Genomic DNA, 25,063 nt, shown 5'->3' with positions numbered 1-25,063 from the left:
CTACAATGTCTCTCTAGTTGTAGTGCCCTGGCGGTAATGTAAACTTATATGCTGTTTTCTTCTTGTGTATAAGGGTAAATTTAACATAGTCTGTTTCAAGTCTCCCACGTGTATGGATACTGTGTTTTTAGTTGAATCAGTCTGTGGATAGGCTGTGTTACATTCACCATAAATTTTGGATTTTAGGTAATGTGTCCTTATATGCATTACTGAGAAGTGTAAAATGGCGAGGACTTGCCAACACAGTGTTTCAAGGGAACCTAAACCGTCATATTGTATATTGTACACTTTTATTATGGCTTAATTTGTGTGCACAAGCCCAACAATTACATTTATATTTCACCCTTCCATTTAATTATGCATTGTTGCAGTTTTTCACCTCCTCTCTTGCATAACCTTTAACAGTGCAGCACTGGTGTATGTGGAAATCTTTCCTTAAGAAAAATCTCCAAGTAAAATCCTACTCGTAGCCCTTTTGAAAAGCACCTTTCCCTCTAGGTACCTTAACTTGATCACCATTTTTGAATGCTTTCTTGGAATTAGGGTGTTAAACACATGAACATATATGGTTCTCCGAATTGTCATCTCATTACAAGGCTTTGTCACTTGTGGGAACATCTTAATTGTTCTCCAATAGCTGCAGCTGTAAGTTTGGATGACCATGGACCCTACTGTCCAGAAGAACTGTAAGAAAAGGAGCACATCGCAAGCTAGCCCGCATTGCACAAGCGGATGTCCTGGCATAAAAGGCCCAATCCATAGTAAGGAACTTCAAAGAAACCTTTTTAGGTTTCGCCTGGTTGAAGGCTGCGCACTGCGCAGCTTTTCGGCGCAGGTGAAATCTTACGTTAGAACAGAGTGGGCTTGGGATTACGCCCTCTGTTCCATTGGCTAGCTCCATAAATGGAGGCTAGCCATTGGAACAGAGATCTGTCCGTCATGGCCGGACCAGATTCGTGGGCGTTCCCTCTTTTTTTTTTTTTTCCCTCTCCACCCACTTCTGATCGTCATCGCGGCGGTGGGTGTGTGCTATTTTTTTTTTTCGAGTCGGCCTGTTTTCTTCTTTTTACATGTGTTATTTTTTTTTTTTTCGAGTCGGCCTGTTTTCTTCTTTTTACAAGTGTTTGTTGTTGGAGTTGGCTGCAAGATTTGAGTTCCCACGAAGCGATCAGGTAAGGAGCATTTTCTTTATAAATGTGTTTTCACTTTGTATGTTTACGTATTTTGACGTTTTCGCTGTTATGTTGTCTCCGTGTTTGTTTTCCGTCTTTGCGTGTTTTGTTGCTGTCGTCTCAAGCCCTCCCCCCACCCCCCTGCACAGCGCAGTCTACTAAAGCACAAATATTACTTTTTGATAAACAAATGCAAGGATTACGTTTTGGAAAATGGAAACTGTAGACAGTGTTATAAATAAATGAAGTCGATGTCTCAGCAAACACATTTTTTTAAAACCCAGTGTTCTTCAAAAGAGAATTCTGCATTGTACGTAGCCACTCCATGGTCTTAGTTTCTCAGGCAACAGAATATCTCCTCAAGTCTACGCAATGTAAGGAAGAGTTACTGAAGCTTAAGCCGGTTTGATCGCTTTACTTGACTTAAGTGGCTAGCAAAATATTTTTGCGTTTTGTCTGTGAGCTTGCAGAAATTCCTGGAATCCTTGAGAGCCAATTGTCCGTGATCTGCCTCGGACCTCGCCTTTATGCTGCCACAGAGGCGGGGGGACACATAGACAGTATCGGAGGGGCCGCCTGCTTCTGGGATGCTGGTCAGGGGGGAGAGTGGACCTTCCATTTCCGGCACGGTGTGTTCTGGCGCTGGTTTTTCGTGTATCCATCTGTCTCTTTCCCTGTACTTTTCTGTTGCCCGTGCCTGCCTGCTAGTGAGTCTGTGTGGTGTGCCCTTTCTGTGTTTGCTTTTCTGTCTGCGTCTGTCTGTGTGTGTGTGGTTCTGTCTGTGTGGGTGCATGTGGCTCTGTGTGTTGCTCTGTGTGGGTGCAAATGCAATAGGTCTCGCATTTGCAAGAGATTAAGCTATTGGCATTGTAAATGACAATGCCATTTATTTATCTATTTTCAAAACCAACACATAAATAAAAATGTTGTCATTTACAATGTCAATAGCTCAAACTTTTCCAAAGGCAAAACCATTGCATTGTAAATGCTTGTTTTATTACTCAATTTTAATGACAACGCATACAAAAGTACAATCACATTACTCTTACTGTACTCAAGCTTTTTTCATATCACACCTTTTGTTATACAGCATAATATATTCATGCATGTGAACAGGGAGGAGCAGGGATAGAAGAAATTGGCAGAGAAGCTGAAATATAAAAGTACATCTTTATCACCTCAAATGAGGTGAGACTACGTCACACAGAAGTCTTAGCAACTGAATGAGGCAGTCTGCTAGAATGGTCTTACTTCAGTACTTATATACTCTTTATCCTGCCCCAGGCATGTAAGGGAGTTGTACCAATTACATTCCTAAACAAATGGAAAATCTGGAGGGTCAGCAGGTGAGTAGACTTTGGGGTTTTAGCAGGATATGGGCAAAACATTATAATTATATAGTTCACAGAGGTTAATCTGATTTAGATGGCACTGCAGGGCATAGCATGATTACATGTCAAACAAAGGATGATCTGATAAGCACAGGTAACAGTGAGGACGATAAACATCTGGGAAACTGCATGTCCGACTGGTTGAGCATGGGGCTGGTCAATCAGTGTCCGGTCAAAGCATGAACGGAGTGTCTGTGCAGGAATGCAACAGGTCAAAAGTTTGAGCTCCAGGGTGTACGTGATACAGAGAGAAAGTCGGTCACAAGGGCACATCACAAAATGGTGGAAAAAATGGCTGAGTGAATAGCAAGACAATAAACACACTTTTGCACAGACCCTCCTTTTTCCAACAGCGAAACCAATTTCAGTAAATTACAGGGTTCATCACGCTTGTGCAACTGTGCCCAAAGTCCGTTATAAGCCTCTTTGGTAGGCTTCTATCGTCCTTCCATTGTCTTTTTCCGTGTTGGCCCTCTCGATCCAGGCCTTTCCATGAAAATAGTGCTTCTTAGTATCTGGAGTGCCCTCCTGGCAAACACTCACAGCTCACTCGAAAGTCTCCAGGCAGGGCACCAGTGTCTCTACTCTGCGGCAGGCACTACAGATATCGTGCTCTTCGTTGGTCGTGGGCGCTGATCATATCGTGCAGACCCAAGTACTGTTAATCTGGGAAGAGCAACAGACTTTCACGTTCAGCAACTCTCTCAGGCTCCAAAACTTGTTATTCAGTGTCAGAGGATACTCCGGCTGCTCTTTCATTCTAATTTTCCTTTCAACATAGGTATCACAAGTGTAGTGCCTTTTGCCAATCTCAGATCCTCCGGTGCACTGCCCTTCTGTTGGAACAAAGGAAAGGAAAGGGGTGGCCAAAACTTAGCCCAAGGGGCTCAAGGGACCGCGCGCTGTCAGAGGTTACTAGCACATGACGGGTAGAGAATTGAAGCCTCAAACCAGCCCTGCCGTCAACAATGGGGATCCTTCACTTTCACTCATTTTGCACTGAAACTCTTGTTCTGTGGCGAACAGGGAACCAGCCCCTCCTTCTTCACTGATGTCCATCGCCGTCTGATGGAGCAAGCACAATGCTTTGGAGACGCCATTGATGACGCGCTGGCGATCGCTGTCCAGCCTTGCTACTTTCTGGGTGCTGGGACTGTAGGTCCAAGACGTCCACCCCTCATTTGTAGCTGTCACTGATGGGAGTTAGGACTCCTCTTTATAACGGTTCTGCAGGGTTTTATGACTCTTCCTTTTACTCTGGAAGATCCAGGAGAACCTAGTGATGTAGGAAATGTGACATTTAGTTTTCTTCAAGTTAATGCAAAAATAATTCATAGTATTTAACAATGTGATTGCACGAAGGTGGCCTGCAATCTGCGAGGGAGTGGCCATACGCCATGGTATTACTCTGGTCTAGAATGCACTGTCACTCATAGGATACAAAGACAAAGGCAGTACTTCTAGTCTCTTTAATTGGGTACCCTTCATTATCCTCACTAACTTCAATGCGAGAGCAAATCCTCTGCCATCTAAGGGTAGGTAGATACATGGGAATTCTATCAAAATGTGTGTCCTCACACATAGTGGCATTGTCTAATGGGGTAAACTTTTTATTTTTTTGTGTTCCTACAATCCTTATCTAGAACACCTGAAAAGGGAAATCGCATTATACAGATTATCGGGGACATGTAGATACCTCCCTTTAATAATTGTGCATCAGGTGCACTATGCAATACATAGGCTAATGATCAAAATGTGGAAACAAAAGACCAGAACTAGAGAGTCCTGGCATTTCCATGATTAGAACACATCTGATCCCACAGAAAATCAAAACCGCAGGAACAAAAGGGTAAAAAAAAACAAATAAAAATAGGCATTGAAAATTTGTCATGTTCAAAAAAATAAACTTGAGGTATCTCCTATTGAGGTGGAAAACTTGTCTTACTATAGTATTGAGTCAGTTAACCAGTCCTGACGGTCAGACTGGAAAACATCAAACTAGGCCTAAAGAAAATTCTTGAAAACCAGTCTGGTCATACAAAAGGGAATTTACACATAATATGGGGGTCCCTGGTACATCACTGCAGTCTGGGAGTGTGAACTTTAAATCAACAATAATAAAAGGGCTGATTGGTGAAAGGAATACGGGAAAGGGAATGGGACTAGGACACAGTTAACATCCCCAATAACTAGGTACAATGCGACATCGATTAGGGGAGAAGCGGCAAAAAGAAAAATCTATAGGAAGAACAAGAAATTACTTGGGTGATAGTCAGGCATGTGACACAACACCAAGAGTGCGGGTGATACACAAAAGACTAAAGTAGTACACAAATTTTAACTCTACCACCGGCCGCTACACCATACACTGTAATCTCGGCTACTGTTCCAGTTCCTTCCCCGGGGAAAATGAAACTTGGTTTCTTTTAAGGAACAAAGCCATACACTACCTCGGAAGCAGAACAGGATTAACTAGTGCAATATCATGAGAAAAATTTAGGTCACCTTTAGCAAGAGCCGCAGATTTAGAATTCCTCCTTGGGGTCCAATCAGGGAACATTTAATCAAGGGCTGCCCGTTCCTTAAGGGAAGGGGCAGTAACATGGCTAACTGCAGGTGACACACTTTTAATCCTGTATATCTCTTGCTTTTCTTCAATACCATTATAGCCAAATAAGCATACACTGGTGAAGTGTTGTCTGTCATGTTCACAGCATGAACTATCATATCTGTGAAATTAAGTCCAACCAACTGTTGCGTAGCGATGGGCATCGTCATGACCATCCCCTCACAACACAGAGGAGCTTGTAATAGCATTAAAAGTAAAAGCATAAAGACAAAAAAAACAAAAATGCGTAAAAGAAAAAAAAGAAACACATGCTAAGCCATCCAGGTATACTTGCTGTATACCAAGCACAGAAAGCATAGACACATCACAAAAGTACATGCAATAATGCCAAGCCATCAGGCATACTTGCTGTATACCAAGCACAGAAAGCATAGACAAATCACAAACGTACATGCAAATGAGCGATAACGCACAACTTTGTGTTATGCACTTTATGCACAGTGAACCTGCAGCTCAAAACTCAATATTCTGGCCTGCTTAATTTGTCAGGCTTAAAATCAATATTCAATTTCCTTACTTTCCTCACCCCCCTTTGACAGCAGGTCATCTTGGTGGCGATCGGCTGTCAAATACAACTTACTGTGTCACTTCTGACACACAGGACCAGCAGGAACAATTCATAAAAGGAAAAAAATACACAACACAAAAGAGACACTTCACATAACACACAAAATATCAACTGTAACCATCTTGTCAACTTTGCATTGACTAAAACATGTAAGCATGTTTAGCCACCTTAATTTGGACTGACTAAAACTGTTTCACAGACACTGTGTGTCCCTTGCTTCATCTTATTTTCTGTCTAAAACTAATGCAACATTTTATTTTCTGTTCAATGAAGGCAACTATGTTGACATTATTTTTCAAGAGCAAAAGCAGTGTGCAATATACTTGTCTAACAATCCAGAAGTCCGCTATTTGTATTATACCTAAATGTATGCATTTACTGAAGCCTAAGGCACTTTAAAGCTACTGTAAATGACAAGAATGCTGTTTAAATAGTCTATTTACCCAATTTCGAATTTGATATTTGGAGCACTTAAAAATGAATATCCTGTAATTTTATTACATATTAATCATCCTCAGAATGTTCTCTACAAATTGCAGAGATTGGACATTAGACATATCTCATGTAAATCCTTAGAATAATAAGTATTTTACGCCTGTGTCGAGTGATATTTCATATGCAAATATCCTCATTATGTAATATCACAACTTAAATTACATTTTAATGCTAGGAGGTCACAGTATGAGTATTAAGCTTCATAAATATTTAAAAAACTAATTTAAAACACTTTTTTGTAAAAAATAATTTGTCATTGGTTTTATTTAAAAAAAAACAAACATTTTGATAATTCCACATAAGAAAAGCAAGCTGCATCCCTTGCAAGCTGCATCCCTTGTTTATCATATTTAGATGCATTCATTCATAAGCCTAAGCACAGAAGCCTAACTTGAAACATGACCAATGTTTGCGCCACTTTTTTTTTAAAAGGACAATTATTATTTAGCAACAGAACCAAGAATATGCTTATAAAAAAAAGGCTTTAAGAAAAGGAAATCCTGTTAAATATTTTCCTGTTATCCAAAATAATGAACCTCATTTTTGTAACTTTTAAAAAACAGCAGTCTGAAATGCAGAGTTTCACCCGTGTTTAACTGACAAAATCCTGGCTGAGTGAACATTCCTGTCAATTCGTGGCCTACAAAAACTACAGCTGTTTGCTTGACTGCAATAAAAGCTTTTTTTCAGTGTTGAAACTGGAGCACTGTAGCAGTCTATTTAAAACTCAGACATTTCTAGTTTTAAAATGCGTGTGCAGTACAGCAAAATCCAATTTAATCAGATGTTTGCCTGTTAATATCTAATACAATGTATCTTAAGGAAAATACTTTATAATTGTTTATTTATTACAAAACACACAATTTCATTTTTGAGGCCTTTTATTCCTATTGAATGTGAATTTAAATTTTATCTTTTAAACATTTAACAGTTTGTACATGTGCGTAATTGCTTACTTTATAAATTAAATAGCAACATGTAGCTATTTTAGCATATCATATGGTTCATTTCTGGATTTTTATTTAATTTGTATTTAATATTAACTAAATCAAATGTGCATAACAGACTGAAAACAACAAGAAAAACCACAAACACGCATTGAGCTAATTTCAGACATACAGAAAGGGGTAAAACACTCAGGACACACAATACAGCGTGTTTAATAGCCGTTATTTCATAAATAGCGCAATCGCTATTTACTTACAGAAGTTGCACTAATGGGAAAACCACAAACCACATAGACATTTAAACACGCATTTAACCCACAGATCAACACTCTGGACAGAAACAAAGGACAGCCCACAGACTGTACTTAAACCAAACCATTTGTAAATACTAGTTGTAAGTCATATTTACAAGAAACGCTTCTCAATAGTATTCCAAAAGACTGCAAAAACAGCCCAACAGACTGTTTTATTTCCAAGAAGCCAAAATACACTCCATTCACTAGCTTTGTCTGGCAGAACACCAACAAAAAAATTGCTCTGCATATCTCCATTCATAAAATTGCGCAGAAAAAGGATCCTTGTATGTTTTTTTTTTTTTTGTGTCATATTTGAATTCCCTGGGGATACAGAATCACCAAGGAAGAAATATGTTTTTCTACCTAAACCTTTTTAGATATTCCCTCAAGGGAGCCGGGTAATTTAATTCACATCTCACTATGGTACCTCCGAAAAGCAACACATTCTTCGTTGTGTGCTTGCAACAGGCTGCCAAAAATATTGCAGAATATGCAATATTATACCCAAAGTAGTCCTTAAAGTACTCTTCGACGTGCACCGTTCAACAAAATCAGAGAAAAATCTCCTCATTACCTGCCTACACAACTTGCAATTTGCATATCAAATCCATACATATCAAAAGTTGGCCAACACAAATTCCAAAATTCCAATGCCACAGTAAGCGTTACTAAACTATCTCACCAATCCAAGGCAAAAACCAACAGTAAGAGCCGCAGAACGACTCTTACCAAACAAATGGTCGTCCAAATTCTAACTGCCAAGTTCTAAATGATCTAACGGTCGTTTTTGTTGTTTTTAGAATACTCACACCAAAAGGTTCTCAGTCAGGGGTGACGACATGTGGAGGATCAGAGACAGAGAATCCCCAGACTCTCTGTGCACAGAGTACCTCCTTAGTGGAGTCCTGTCCTCCTCAGTATATTTCTGTCTCCTGACAAGATCACTCCCTCAGATAACCACTTCTCTGATGAGGTCCACGTTGGAGCGCCAACTGAAGTAATCAAAAATCCTTCTCAGGGGTCTCACTGATACTTGGTCCTTTTTAAACCAACAAAGAAGGAATTGGCACAGAAGCTGAAATATAAAAGTACATTTTTATTAATCTCGAATGAGGTGAGACTGCATCACACAGAAGTCTTAGCAACTGAATGAGGCAGTCTGCTAGAATGGTCTTACTTCACTACTTATGTACTCTTTATCCTGCCCCAGGCATGTAAGGGAGTTGTACCAATTACATTCCTAAACAAATGGAAAATCTGGAGGGTCAGCAGGTGAGTAGTCTTTGGGGTTTTAGCAGGATATGGGCAAAATATCTTAATTACATAGTTCACAGACGGCACTGCAGGACATAGCATGATTATATGTCAAACCAAGGTTAATCTGATAAGCACAGGTAACGGTGAGGACTATAAACATCTCGGAAACTCCATGCCCGACTGGTTGAGCATGGGGCTGGTCAATCAGTGTCAGGTCAAAGCATGAACAGAGTGTTCGTGCAGGAATGCAACCGGTCAAAAGTTTGAGCTCCAGAGTGTTCGTGATACAGAGAGAAAGTCAGTCACAAGGGCACAGCACAAAATGGTGGAAAAAATGGCTGAGGGAATGGCAAGACAATAAACAAACTTTTCCACAAGTTCACCCATCCGAGAGTTTGTCAGGCGAGTGTTCATGTTGGACACGTATGCTGTAAAGGGGTCCAAATGTCTTTAGGTCTAGACGGACCTGGAAATCACTCTGCATAGTGGGTCAGCTGATAGCTACAGTATGTAATGCCCATTAACCGGTGTTCAAATTTTTAGGCTCTCCTACCACCCTAGTTTTGGGCCACTTTCCTTTTTGCTAACAGTAGAGCAATCGCCACTATAGTCTCCCACTCTGTGGTTTTAAGTGTGCATCCAACAATTCCCAGCAAGCACATGTGCTGGGTACATACCAAAGTTTCCGGCCCCATATCAGATAGCGCCCGGGTGAACAGTGCCCAAAATTCTTGCAGATCACAATACCACGCCAGGGGCAAGATGTACGACCATTGGCAATTGTAACTCGCAAATTGCGAGTCGCAATTGCCAATGTACAGCAGTGTCTGAGATACTGTTTGCGATTCCTAATGGGGTCGCAAATTACATGCCTCATGTATATTAATGAGGCTGTTGCAAGAGGGTGGTAAACCATTCGATAACGGCAAGGGACCACTACCTGCCCTTAAAAATTAAACAAAAACAAGGGATTTTTTGTTTTTGTTTTTTAAATGCAGCCAGTTTTCTCAAGGAAAAAGGGCTGCATTTAAAAAAAATAAAAAAAAATAAAAAGCAGTCTCAGTCCCCAGCAGGCCACCATCCCTGGGAGTGCCAGCCATTCACAATGGGGTAGCAAATTGCAACAGCCTCATTAATATACATGAGGCATGCAAGTTATTTGCATCTGCGATTGCGGTCGCAAAACATTCTTACATAGGTTTCAGACTCGCTACTAGGAAGTGATGCCCTCGGAAAGCCCCTTCCTTAATATTGAGTTGCTAACACCATTTTGCGAGTCGCTATTTAATTACTGACTCGCAAAATAGGGATAGTACATGGCCCACTAGTTTTTAGGTCTCGCCTGTCGATGCGCATGCGCATCGAGCAAGCGAGACTATGGGGGCTTATCCACTCTTTATCCAACTTGCAAGGAATCGTGGCGATTCCTTGCAGTGCCCGTGACTTTTAAGCTCAATGCGCATGCGCATTGAGCTTAAAAGCGCGTGCACATGCCCCCAGCCGCCTGCCTTGCCTACTCTCTCTCTCACTGCCTCCCCAGCTCCGCCCCCTTACTTCTTGATTGCACGGCCGCTAGGCCGTGCCTCCCCTACTCTCCTCCCCCCTCCTCCTCCTACTCTCCTCCCCTGCCTCGTGTCGCATTACTCCTCCCCCCTCCCCTTATCGTCCTTACCTCCGTCTGTTCCCTCTCCCCGCTCCGCCCCCTCCCCTGCCCGCCGTGTTGCATTTGTCCAGGGCTCCTTCGCTGAAACCACACAGAACATAGGATGTGTTCAGACGTTTGCACCGTCCAACATCCAGGTTATTAAATACTCTGGATATAAAATCACTTCAAACGATCCAACGTCGGAGAGCTAAAATAATGTATTGTAGCACCTTTGGCCTCCATTCATAGGAATCATACAGATGTTTAAATAGTCAGGAGCCTCACGGGGAAGCGCATGTACCTGGCACAGCCCCATGTCCCCTTCCCCATGTGGGCTTCTTCGGACATAAAAGGCCTTTAGCTGCCAGGGTGAAGCTTAATGACGCAAATCTCATCGAGCCCCAGTCGCACAGGAATCTACAGTGACAGCTTTTACAGCCGAAAGATGCCGTCTCATGAAACCAGCCGCACATTTACTTGAAGGACTAGATCTTCAAGCCGCGCCTTTATTAAAACTGTTCTTGCCGTTTTGCGAGGAGTTATATTGGCCTGCCTCTCCGCTGCACAGGGCTTGGCATCAACTTGCTTCCACTCACTTGATTTAGGAGCTGGCCCTGAGTTTTACAGTGGAGCATGTAATGAACGTCCATCACTCTCTCCTTCTCCTCTTCCCGCCTTCCTCCAAAAGGCAACATGCACCGCAAAGGGCTGGTTGCCTCCCCTACTCTCCTCCCCTGCCTCGTGTCGCATTACTCCTCCCCCCTCCCCTTATCGTCCTTCCCTCCGTCTGTTCCCTCTCCCCGCTCCGCCCCCTCCCCTGCCCGCCGTGTCGCATTTGTCCAGGGCTCCTTCGCTGAAACCACACAGAACATAAGATGTGTTCAGACGTTTGCACCGTCCAACATCCAGGTTATTAAATACTCTGGATATAAAATCACTTCAAACGATCCAACGTCGGAGAGCTAAAATAATGTATTGTAGCACCTTTGGCCTCCATTCATAGGAATCATACAGATGTTCAAATAGTCAGGAGCCTCACGGGGAAGCGCATGTACCTGGCACAGCCCCATGTCCCCTTCCCCATGTGGGCTTCTTCGGACATAAAAGGCCTTTAGCTGCCAGGGTGAAGCTTAATGACGCAAATCTCATCGAGCCCCAGTCGCACAGGAATCTACAGTGACAGCTTTTACAGTCGAGAGATGCCGTCTCATGAAACCAGCCGCACATTTACTTGAAGGACTAGATCTTCAAGCCGCGCCTTTATTAAAACTGTTCTTGCCGTTTTGCGAGGAGTTATATTGGCCTGCCTCTCTGCTGCACAGGGCTTGGCATCAACTTGCTTCCACTCACTTGATTTAGGAGCTCGCCCTGAGTTTTACAGTGGAGCATGTAATGAACGTCCATCACTCTCTCCTTCTCCTCTTCCCGCCTTCCTCCAAAAGGCAGCATGCACCGCAAAGGGCTGGTTGTCCTCGCGGGAACTGATATGCAAAACCCTTGCACGTTGTCTAATTCGAACTTTGAGAGCTCATGGAAATGGTTCGGGTGGGAAGACTCTGAAAGCACAATTTATTAACATCCCCTAATACTCTGTGGCCTTTTCACTGTCCACGCCCCTTTCTTTGGAAGGATGAGGAACAAGGAGGTTTGCTGTCGAGGCCAGGCCATCTCTTTCTCCGCCCCCTCCCCTGCCCGCCGTGTCGCATTTGTCCAGGGCTCCTTCGCTGAAACCACACAGAACATAAGATGTGTTCATTTTTCACATACAAAATGTTTCATCAGCATGCAAAACAATAAAGCAAAGCAACTACTTGGAGTTGTAGTTTTCAGGCTTAATAGAGGCTTACGTTTCAGGCTTATTGCTGTTCTGTGCACAATCCTCGATTTTGTTAACATGCGTCAAGGTTTGTAATGCATACCAATGTTGTCAAACGTTGAAGGGTTAGCAAAAGTCCCTCCCTCACACTCTGTTTTCTCAGTGTTTGATGTGAATTTTGTGCCGATTGTTAAATGGGCTGTGTTATTGGCTTCTCTTTCCTTTATCTTCATCAATTCCCAAATCGTGTTCGCCCAGCATGTGACTGATTCGGCCCCAGCCGTGTCAGTCACGCATGGAACTAAGCCGTCGAGAAGTCTCCCGCATTCTCTGCTAGTCTGCTCACTGCTCTACGAAAATACAATACAATCATCTAAGTCACGTAAAGACAACACACATTGCATTACAAATGCTATAGGTGTCACATTTGCGAAAGTTAAAACTATTGACATTGTAACTGACAAAGCTATTACTTTTGCTATTTTCAAAACCAACACATAAATAAAAAAAGTGTCATTTACAATACCAATTGCTCAAACTTTCCTAATGCGAGATCTATTGCATTTCCAATGCTTGTTTGCATGAGCAAACTGCTCTAAAACCCATTTGCGCATGCAAAAATCTGTCGTACATCTGGCCCCAGGTGTATAAAGTCTGCATCTGGCTTGTTACATCTTACAGTCAGCAGACACTCTTCGACCATATCTAGGCAACTGCATCGGGGTATAATACATCTGTTGTATATATTTAAAATGTATGATGCGCAAACTGCAGTTTGTGGTTAGGTGTCTTGTTAAAGTGCAGCAAGATTCCCATCCCTTCCTTGTAATTGGAACGTCTAGTACACCATTCCACTTCTCCATTCCTCTACTATGTTGTGGGACAGTGTCTGCCTTCATCGCATTATATAATGGGTTGACCAGTTTCACACTGGATGAGCAGTCTAGCATGGCCTCTAGCGGTTTCAATGTCGGCGGCGCAGCTGGGTGTAGTGAGTTTAAGGTTTTGAAAGCCTCCTTCAATCTGTAATAAGTAAATACCATCACAGGGGTACTAGTATTTCGTGCCTGAATAGCCTCCAGGGTGATGAATGTCCCTTCTGGCTATGCATCGCCCATAGTGACCATTGCTATATCTCCCAGGGTAGAGACCGCTTTAGGTTCTTGCAAAACGGAAATGTTAGGGTCGTCTGCCAGTGGTAGTGTGGGGCCATATAGTGGTAATTTCCCCGCTCGGGTCGCTAGTATCTGCCAGGCTTTAACAGTACAATGCTAATTTTCAGTCTGGAACTTAGTGATCTCGTCCGTAATACAGCTATAAGTGGTGCTGGATGCGCACCATCTGCTCCTACTGCTATTTAGGGCAGAACGGGTGGGCGGTAATACTAATAGTGTGTGAAATGCCCTTGTGTACATAAGTAGAACAAGTATAAGTCAGAATGCCCCAAACCCCCCTTGTGCGTATTGTCTGGTAAGTACATCCCATCGACACCAAGGTTGATTCCCTGCCCATACCAATCTAATTAGATTGGATCGTAGTGTAGCAAAGAATGCTTGGGTCAGGATGAGAGGAATGTTGCTGAATAAATAAGTTCATCTTGGGAGTACTACAATTTTTATCACTGCCACCCTGTCCGTCAGTGACAGAGGTAGTTTAATCCATCTCTCTACAAGCTCCTCTAACTTCACTAATGCATGGCCATAATTATCTCTGAGAACAATGTCAGGATCTTTATGAATCCATACACCCAGGTACTTGACTGGCTCAATGCTCCATTCGAGCAGGAGATCCAGGTCATGGGGGACAGTGCTGGTTGTTAGGGGGAATATAGTTGATTTGTCCTAGTTTGTAATATGACGAAGAGCTGTTCATCTGTAATATTCCCTTGTCAAGAGGTTTAGCTGCTCTTCCAGGATACGAACCTAAAACACCATGTCGTCTGCATAAAACGATATGGCGAGAAGCTGCTGCCGAAACCTCAACGATGCATCAGCATGCTTCTGGCGCGCTCTACAGGCTAAGGGCTCCAACACTAGTGTGAGAAGCAATGGGGATACTGGATAGCCCTCTCACGTTCCTTTGCATATCTGGATGAGTAAGAAGTGACTCTTATTGACCCGCACTCTAGCTACTGTGCTGTATACAGTTATCTTATCCAATGAGGAAATGGCTGCTGCATCCCCATCTGATGCAGCACGTCAAACATAAACATCCACTGTATAGTATCAAATGCCTTTGCTGCATCTAGTACCCCCTCCACAGCCCTAACACTTGGGTTGAGTTGATGCAGCACAGCAAAGAGCGTTCTCAAGTTATGTGGTAGAACGTTTTGGGAAAAATCCAGATTGATCCAGAAGCACCAGTACAGGCAACAGTGGTCATACTTTCGACACAATGATTTTTGCAATGATTTTCGTATCTATATTCAGAAGTGACAGCGGTTGATACAACTCGCCTCTTGCTGGATTTGTGCCTAGTTTCAGTAAGATTATCATAAGTGCCCCTGTAGATCTCACCCCTAACTTTGCACTTAAACTATTTTTACAGTGCAAATCGGGCTCCCCTTTAGACCCGGCTCCCCCTAAAATCATGAGCGAACTCTCGACCTTATTGTTAGAGCCACTCACTTCCATTTGGAACGCCTCCTTACAACGAGGCCAATTCCCCTCTGCCTGGAAGGAAGCACTGCTGGTGCCTATCCTAAAGAAATCTGATGCTGACCCCACACAATTCAGTAATTATCGGCCCATTTCTCTTCTTCCGAAGCCCGCGAAAGTTTTGGAGAAGGCCGTCCAATTACAACTGGCAGATTACTTAGAGACTAACTCCCTTCTTCATGACTCCCAGTCCGGTTTCCGTGCGGGATTCAGTACGGAGACCGCCTTGCTAGAGGTATCGGAGACTGTGCGAGAGTGTGTGGATAAGGGCGAGGAGGCCATGTTGGTCCTCCTCGACCTATCCGCCGCTTTCGATACGGTGTCCCACAAAATTCTCCTTGACCGACTGGAGCATATAGGACTGGGCGGCACCGCCCTGGCATGGATCAGGTCCTTTCTCCAAGGACGATTTCAGAGGGTTCTGCTTAGACCGTTTAAATCAGGATGCAAACCTCTTGTACGGGGAGTACCACAGGGCTCAGCATTGAGTCCTCTGTTTTTTAATGTCTATCTGGCCCCGTTGGCGAAGGTGGTGGAGGCATGCGGAGTCAGAGTGGTCTCTTACGCTGATGATACACAGCTGATATTTTCTTTTAGAGACCACTCTGACTCCAGCCTTTCCAGTTTCCGCCATTGTCTTGGCGAAATCTGCTCTTGGATGTCCTCGAACCACCTTCGACTTAACACAGACAAGACTGAGGTCTTGTTTTTTAATCAGAAAATGATTATTCCACCCTCACTATGGTGGCCTACGGTACTCAATCCCCCCCCTACCCCGGTTCACTCTGCCCGCAATCTGGGGTTTATATTTGATGATACCCTCTCCTGCGGCCCTCAAATTAATAAGGTGACTGCGGCCTGCCATGGTAAACTAAAAATGATGAGAAAGATCTTTCCATTTTTGCCTAAGGAGGCACGCAGAACAGTAACTCAGGCATTAATCACTTCCCATCTGGATTATGCCAACAGTTTATATGCTGGGGCCCCTCTATATCAAATTGAACGCCTACAAGTAATTCAAAATGCTGCTGCAAGACTGATTGGCAATATTCCATACAGACACCCCATATCAGTGTTTCGCAAAGAACTCCATTGGCTTCCCATAGCCAACCGCATTAAATTCAAAACGCTCACTCTTGCTTATCGAGCCCTGAACGGAACTGGCCCAGATTATTTAAAAAAGAGATTGAGATTGTCCCACTCAATCAGAGACCTTCGATCTAACAACCTTCGTCTCATGCAGGTGCCAAGATTCCGTCGCACAAGAACTGGTGGTCGAGCCTTTGCTGTTCTGGCTGCCAAACATTGGAACTGCCTACCGATCGATCTCAGATTTGCCCCATCCGAAGCTCTGTTTCGCAGTCGTCTGAAAACCTGGTTATTCTCATCTATCTAGATTGCTTTTCCTTTCCTGCTGACAGATCTAGCGCCGGGACACCCCCATTGGGGGTAGCCGCGCGCTTTACAAAATTCGTAAATAAATAAATAAATAGAGTTGGGGAGAAGCGGCTTTTTCTCGTACGCTTCTACATACATTTTATGTTCATGCAGTGCCAGCAACTCTGAATACGATTTTGTAAAATTCACTAGGTAACCCATCCTTAACTGATACCTTACCACCAGGTCACGTTTGGATTGCCTCCTTCACTCAACCGTGATTGGTTGCACTAAACATTCACATTGCCCCCGGGACACTCAAGCGAGCGCTAGGTGTTTCTCTCATCCCCAGTAGCAGCCTTGCGTGGTCCATATAGTGGTCTACAAACTGGGGTAATATTTCAGGCATACTATAGCATTTTGTCCTATCTTGTCATTCTAGCTCCGTAATTTACTCTTGTGCATGCTGCACTATGATCTTGGAGGCCAGACTTAAGCCAAGTCTCCCGCACTCTCCGTAAGCTCTAGCCACCCAGCACCTGGACATGTTTTATCTCTTGGTCTGCCATCTCATTACATTCGGTAATCCGATCCCTAATTTCTGCCAAGGTTTCCATGCTTTGGTTTACCTTATATTGTCTTTGCAACCCTCCTAATGTCTTCTCTATTGTGTGCATCCTGGAACATAAATCTTTTTAGTTCACCAGCCCGCAATCCTATGCTGTCCCCTGTATTGTTGCTTTAAAAGCTTTCTAGAATGTGCCTTCCCCCTCTACGGATTCTTCATTTTCCGTAAAATATTGAGTAATCGCCTCCTGCACCTACTCTCTGAAAACTGGATCCAGAAGCAAAGTTGCATGCAACCTCCACTGTAAGGATTGTGGAGAATGTGTGGGGACTACCAAGTCTAGCATCGCTGGCGAGTGATCAGATGGGGTTTGTGAGAGGTAGGCGACCCCTCTCACCCAGACACTGGCCTCCCCAGAAATTAACCAGTAGTCCAATCTGGACTACATTTTATCTACTGAGGAATATCGACCAGCTTGTGTGTTCATAATTTCGTGTATCACTCGTGCTGCCATTTTTCACTGCCACTCAGTCACCGTGTTACGATCTGTGCTGGGATAGAAGTAGGTGTTTAGGTCCCCACCTCACAATATTATTTCGGGTTGCAAGGCATAGAGTTTACACTCTAATCGCGGATAAAAATTAGGGTCGTCCACATTCGGCCCGTATTCAGGAACCGTAATTAGCGTTCGGCAGAGATTCCCTGTATTAGTGTAAAGTGGCCTGTATCTTCCAACTCCACATGAGTAAGCGTAAAGGGTGTGCCCTTTTAACCCCCCCCCCCCACCACCACCCCCCTGGAGTGAGAAGAGGATGAGGATGCCGCCCTTATCGCCGCCCATTTTGACCCCAACCACATTTCCCCATCTCTTGTGAGATGGGTCTCCTGCAGTTGTTCCAGTTGGACATGATGCCCTTATAACCTTCTAAGTAGGCCAATACCGGTCTAATTTTTTGGGGTTATTCAGCCCACTGACATTCCAAGTCATTAGTCTAACCCATTCCAGCATTTATCTTTCATTAACTGATCATGCGCTCGCTTCTTCCCTTGATGTTCAAGCACCCCTAGGTGTGTGACAGACCTACTTGTATGGCTGTGATGTACTTTGCATAAATAAAACCCACAATCCTCCTCCCACACTAGCATCCCAATCATGCCAGAACATCGAGTAACTGTAGAATAACCCAATTGTTACAGAGATTTCTCATTTTCATAAAAAGCTAGTACAATAACCGTGGGGGTATACCCTCGTCGGGGCAGCAAGAGACCTTGAGTTCCACCTGCCCACAGGGGTGGCCGGAAAGTATTTATAGTAGACCCGTTTCGACATGTTGTGTAGCGTGTGCTGCCTATTTACTAAGGAGTATTTGTTGCGTTGTCCTAGCTCCTATTGCATATTCTCCTGCTTGGTGAAACCTATCAATCACAAAAACAAACTTTTTGTCTATAACTCTATATGCCTCCTTCCAGCAGTGCCCCCGCATATCCTACTTTTATTACAGCTGCTAAGGCTCACATGTGGTACATTGCCATTCTCATACACCATGTTAACTGTATTACCTTCGACACACCACACAATTTGGAGTTCAACTAATTTACTACAAGTTCAGTTAAAGCCAGTGGGGTAGGCAGTCGGTCGATCATTTCCAGGTGCGGGAGCAGGGCATCGACACTCCAAGCAGGAGCCAATGCCATTAGGTTCCAACAGTCTTTGAAAGGTGCTGATCCGGACCCCGTATTACTGACTTGCAAGTACAATAGTTATTCCGAATGCATGGGAGATGTTGAGCGTGGTGAGTTGGACCGGTTTTTCTGCATATGCTTAAGAAATTCTGTAGCCGCTCCTGGCGTAGTAAAGTACTTTTGTTTTCCCTCATGTGTGATCCGAAGTCTTGCAGGATGTAACATCGCATAGGGAAGTTTCTTCTTGACTGTTGTAAACTCTCTGGGAGCCGCCTGGACTGCAACATTGAAATCTAGTAAAAGAAGCCACCTCATTCTACTGATAGATAATATTCAGTTTTTCCTGTGCCAGGAGTAGAACAGTGTCTTGATCACGGAATGAAGGCCCCTCCAGCTATCGCAGCGCCCCACCAGGTCCTTTCGTATCTTCCCCAGGCATGTTGCAATCCTGGGCGGGAGCGTTCATCAGCCCGACTGATCAATCGCCACTTGCGCTGGGGTTGGGGGAAAGGAGGAGCAGCAACACCATCTTCACCACCCTTCCTCAGAGTGTCACCACATCTTCAGCTGGCACCTCGAACAGGGGGGCCGCTACACAGTAGCTCCTCCCTCACTCCTCGCTGTAGGCCTTATGTCAGCAGCTACTCCTCCGATCGCCAAGCTTGCCCTCCGCATCAATGCCGCAGTTATCCGACCATTTATTTTTATATTACAAAGGTCCTCGGATTTTTGTGATATCTAGAGGATTAATTTTCACAGGCTAAAAATAAAGACTGTGTTTTTTTCTTCAGTGTCCAGCCGGACCTAGAAGTATTTATTTTGGAAATGGTAAAGATAAACAGAATAAAGCGAAACAATTCGCACATTAATAACTGGGCACAAGCCTGTACCAAGTCAGGGGGAGACAATACAAAAAAAGAAAGACAAAGAATTCACAGGCAAACAGGGAGAACAGGGTGGCTTATAATACAACGCAAGAAGTTCTTGAATAAGCACAAACCCACAGTAACTGCCGAGAAAATTAAAAATCATACAACGAGCAGTACTGCAAAACAGTCGACGAACGTTTCGATCCCTATCTCCAATAATATAGTGGGATCATCTTCAGGACTAAAATTTGACTTTGCCTGATTTGTGTAGGGTATAAACAGGAAGAGAAAGAAAAGAAAAATTTCTGTACCAAATCTTTACAGAGTGAGTGCTAAAAGACTAAAGTGCTCGTCAACAACCGTTCTTGTCATGCAAAATGCAATATGTGCACATGCAGTTGTGTGTTCCCAAAGGGCACGGATCTCAATGTGCTCGTGTTTGGGGTGCAGAAGACCGAGTCAAAAAAGGCATACCGCGTTCATTTATGTGGCAGTGGTGCTTAGTGGCGGGGAATATAGTGTTTGGGTGAAGAATTATCGTGGTGAGTGAAGCATAGGGTCATGGGAGTGAAATTGGGAGCCCGGTAAGAATTAGGTAATTACCACGAGCAGGGCTGGATGGGCCGGTCGTGGATGAAAACACTTCCAAGGCCAATCAGTTCCGATTACAGTTGATGCCTGTATGGAATTGTGTTGGTCATTATTTGGCGTGTAGCAGATAAATAAGACACAGGAAAAAATTAAAAAACCATAGTTACCGGGTAGCGATTCAGAGGAATCGAAAGGAGGATTAATACCGGCCAAAAAAGGTCGAATTGGTTGTGACCTAGAAGGGAGGTATTCTAATCCAAAGTTAAAATTGCAACAGTGGAATCAGGGTGGCGACTTAAGTGCAGTGAAGGTAAAACAACATTACCGATGGAGCCTAGCATTTAGCGTGGGCTCGATGTGGGACTCCAGTTTAAGAGTTGTAGCCTGTGGACAAAAAACAAGGGTCATTGGTTGATAAATTGGAGTGAGGGGCGAGTGGCGGCGATTGGTGATTGGTGCAGGCAAGTAATTACCGTAACCGGGGGTCTGTTCCACGCAAGGCGCTCGATAGCAAAAGCCGACCATGCAGTATAGGAGACCCCACGCAGAGCAGATGCTCAGAACAGTGCAGTGTTTGTGTTCAAGGGGTTGAAGCCAGTCCATCAAGCTTGCGGTAAGCGCCATGTCGGACTCCGCTGATGCCGTACCCGACCACCAACTTACTTCATTGTGAGTTGTTGCTTAGCGCCATGCAGCCCTGCAATTCTCCTTCGTTTCTCGCTTTTAGCGCCACATTTTTTCCTGCACTTACTCCTCCTCTGCTGCTCTTCTAGGTTCTGTGACCTAGTGCCCCGGATTATTACCCATATTGCGGATTTCTGACAGATTACAGACTCCGGCCAGCAGAGCTGCACTGAAGTGCAGCCATCTTGCTGTGAGCACTCTAGTGCCCCCAACTTCAAAGAAGCTAAAGATAGATTTTACAGGCCGCTAGTGAAGAGCCTGTTGATTTTTATTGGCAAGTTCCAAGGTAGATACAAAGGATGGAGATCTGACTTAGACCAGGAAAAACGTTTTTTTCAATCAGGCATGCAGCCCAATCTTTAAGATCCCTTAGATCAAGTTTATTTGGCGGCCATTGGGTTTGTAATGTAGACATAATTGTTTTTTTTTAGACCAAACCCATCCCATTGAATGAGTGAAGGACTGAAAGGAACCCTCAGTTTAACGTCTTAGTGGCAATAAAGCGATCTTTGGAAAAGAATCACATGGCAAGTGTGAGATTTTAGGCTGGATATTTCGCAGAATACTTTAATAGCTTCCGCTAGGTGACGGGGAAGACCATTGCTCTGAAGCCTCCTTTTCAACTTCCAAACTAAATCAGACAATCTCTTTGGAATCTGACCACTCCTGAGATGAGAGGAGATGAAACTAAAGACACTGGAGAGAATGCACTGCATCAAGGAGAAGGAAGGAAACAAATACGAAAGTTTCTTGAGTCGCTTTACTGTCCACCATACCCCCTCCATCAATGTGTGAGAGCTAAAGATGGTCTGTAGAGAATTGGCAATTGGAATCCAGGAAAAATATTCAAGCAGAAGAGAATTGTTTTACATATGTGCTCAGCACTCCTTGTCTTTCAAAAATGCTACTAAGGAGTGAAAATGCATGTGATGTTAGGCTCTGAAGTAGGCCTTGACCAACACTGGGTGTCATTAAAAGGGAACAGCAGCTTAATGTTGCTTCCCATGCCACGGTATGTAGCCCAATCCCCTACCACATTTTGCCCATTTGGAGGTTCTTAATAGGTGGGACTTTGACATTTGGAGTTTTCCCAGTCCCTTCTGGCGGTTAGCTTGGGGAGGAGGAGTAGAGCTTGATTTGCTGGGTCAGCCCATACCAAAAGGAACTTTAGCCAGGGCAGCCCATTTGTATTTAATTACTGCACTGGTTTTCCAATTTATTAGTTTGGTTTTAGACAGTATATCGACCAAAATGAAGAGCTACTGCTGAATCCAGACAGGGTACTCCTCATTGGAAATAAAAAGTCTCTTGTTCTTTGAAAGGCCTAGTAATTTAATGCTTCTACAAAAGTAAGATTGTTGTTTAAAACAGTGTGGCTGTTGTATGCATATTGCTGAAATACTGGAATTGCTTTGGTCACATGACTGCAAAAATGAAGTTTGGAGGGAGGGAAGATAAAGCAGCATAGCTTACTGATAAGTGGGTTCAACAAGTACCTTGAACAAGCAGGAGAAGATGCCCAAGTGTGCCTTATGCCGTTATGAAGTCTGTTTGGGTACACCGACAGCCTCATGTAGACTTTTGGAGGGAATCCTCCAATTTGTAGACAAAACTCTAAATGTGAAGTAGAATCCAACAGCTGGATCTCTGCCAACATAGAGCTGTTATTGTAGAGAAAATTCAGACGGAGAATTCTATTTCACATTTGTAGTGTCTCCCAGAAACTTGAGGATTTCTGGGCACTTATTGTAGTATGCTTGCATTACGTTTCATTCCCTATGTTAGCCTGTTCCCAGCTGCTCAGCCTGTGTGTGTACTCTGTATGGAATGTTGGTGAATGGACCTTGAGTGGAATGCTTGGGTGACTGGATGTGTGATGACAGTTGGTGGATGGGTCTGAGCAGCTAGCAGGCTGCTCCTGGTGGGGCTGACATACAGCACTTGTACACTTGCTGATGAAGATTTACACTACTTGTGTACTTTCCTGAATAAACCTACTTGGATTACATCACAGGGAGTTCCAACTTGTTTATTGGTTTTAAATGTCTTTGCAACTCATTTAATCATTCATATTGAAGATCAAACATTGCATACTTGTAGCTGTGGTTTGATTTTGTTCTATAGATTCAGTTGTTTTGCCTAATCTCACATGGTTAAAGTAACGCTTTAACAATTGAATGAGTATATGGGCATGCAATGCAGTTGGGCACTCAATTAGAAGGTTCACAAATCTGTAGCTCCAGTTCAGCCCAGGGGTAGCTGGGTACAGAAGCGGCTGCCAAGTACAAGTTACTGCCTATGGGGTTGTTTACCAGAAATATTCACTTGCATCTGCTGAATGTCAGAGCTCACAAAGAATGTGGATCTTTGGCTGATGTCAACCTATGCTACTAGAGTTGAACAAGTAACTTATGGTATCCTTGAATATTTTCAATTTCACAGTGGTGGAACTTAAAATGTTACACTAGTGACGTAAGGATGCCGAGAGAGAGGTCTTATTGTGTGTCTGTCTGTTATGAAGTACTTGAAAATATGATGCACAGTGATTTACTAATTTCCTATGTGTCAGATCACACCTATTACCTTTTTGTTTTGCAGTTGTTTTACTGTCAGATTCACCATATGGAAGTAAGAAAGGCTTGTGTGTCTTATATGAGGAAAAATCAAGAGAAGTTTGAGGTGGTAAGCGTCAGTAAAGTTCTTACTTCTATTCTGTGATTTGAAAGATGTAAAATATATCTTAAATTTATTACTGATGTGACCAGACCCATTTCTTTCTTAATTTGTCCAACTGCAAGTCAAAAACAAACACCTTTACAGAGATGTCTTTAGAATGCCTAGTTGTGTAGACAAATCAGTCTGCTTCCACTACTTTTGTTTTTATCAACATTGATATTATGATTTTTGCATCTCATGTGTAGCCATTCCTATTTTATTCTGTTTATGGATTTGCACACCATTGAACACTGCATTATAACAGTACACAGGAGACCAGATACGACACAGCTATTATTTACTAAACAAAGGACAATTTCACATAATCTCACAGCAGCACATCTGAGTAACTGCTGCTCTAAAATTGACTATATCACTCAACACAAACTGTACCATACCCAATAATGCCCACAAAACACAGGAAAATGTCACAAAATGACACCACTTTGGATCAAAATGATGGCCACCGGCTAATAAATTAGTGCTTGAACAAGCACAACTCACACCCCAAATAGGTAGATGTATTTTGTCCACTCATAATGACACAGATAAAAAAATAACTTTCACCCTGTATCCTATCTGAACGAAAGAACAACAAGCAAAAGAAGAAATCGCTCGAAGAAGCATAGTCTAACCTTAAACTTTGACTCTGCAGACACACCATCAGACCTCCTTTGTGTGGCCAATCCACAAAGATGATGACAATGCTCCGATGATGACCATGATCATCCTTTCAATGTTCTTGATGGACTACTTATTGGTTTTGACACGTACTGGAGAGGTTTAGCTTGCCTCGGTCCAGTGACTGACTTACCTCTCAATATGGCTAGGATATTTGTGCATGTGCACTTATCGGGGTGCTCCACCCTTACAGACATATGTACACAACTGTGTTTGGCTGGTGCTAAGGGTTCAGGAACTCCAGCACATATGCAAGCATTTTAATTGACTTCTTCAGAGCAAGCTATGTTCCAAGCATTTATTTGAGATGTTCTCTGCAGCCATGGGTGTAAATCGGACCATGTTGCTGGCTTAATGGATTACAGCGTGGTCCTCTATTGTGGCCATCTGACCGGATTCGATTTCCAGCCTTCAGTGCCTCCCTGATATATTACCTCCATGTCTTGAATTGGAACTCATTTAGGATTTTTTTAAAGGTATCTGGCCAGTTTGGCACAATTTAACCTAGTGGCTACCCTTCCAGCCTGTGGATCTTTGAGACCAGTTTTAGTGAAACAGGTTTCTCCACTCAAAGTACTTTCAGAAAGGTGCCCTCTCCTGCAGTCCTCTACCAGAAAGCTTGCAGGCCCACAAGCTGGACTCTCATCTAATTGCATTAAAAAAAAGTTGTTGGCTAGCATCAAGAATATTCAGCCATTCTGTCTGCCTCTGACAACGGTTTTTTTGTTTCTAGACAACCTCGGTCTCACCACAGCAGTATTTGACCCTGCATTCACCATGCCTCTTTTCACTTCTACGATCCACGCCCTTCCCTCTTTAGGTGCATCATCTCTGGTGTCTCCTGAAGGACTCGCCAGTACACTGGTGGTAGGGAATTTGGCAGAAAGTGAACTAATAGGAGACCTTGGTATAAAAAATATTCAACACTTGAGCATATGTCCAGCAATTCAATTCAATAATACTTTATTCGGTTAGAGAAATCTCTAACCTTAAAAGCACATACAGTTTAATCATACATTAAA

General features: G+C 43.4%; 1 protein-coding gene across 1 annotated transcript in view; it reads left to right on the top strand.

The window, feature by feature from the left end:
* Positions 1-25,063, top strand: part of LOC147718512 (UDP-N-acetylglucosamine transferase subunit ALG13-like) — a 466,422-nt gene that overhangs the window by 20,857 nt on the left and 420,502 nt on the right. The window contains exon 2 of the mRNA XM_086967203.1: positions 23,244-23,327. Within this exon, the coding sequence (XP_086823329.1) occupies positions 23,244-23,327 (84 nt within the window). The remainder of the gene's footprint in view (positions 1-23,243; positions 23,328-25,063) is intronic.

The sequence above is a fragment of the Lissotriton vulgaris genome, chromosome 4_1, assembly GCF_964263255.1.
Source record: "Lissotriton vulgaris chromosome 4_1, aLisVul1.2, whole genome shotgun sequence".
NCBI lineage: Eukaryota > Metazoa > Chordata > Amphibia > Caudata > Salamandridae > Lissotriton > Lissotriton vulgaris.
This window is presented reverse-complemented; position numbering and strand designations above follow the sequence as displayed.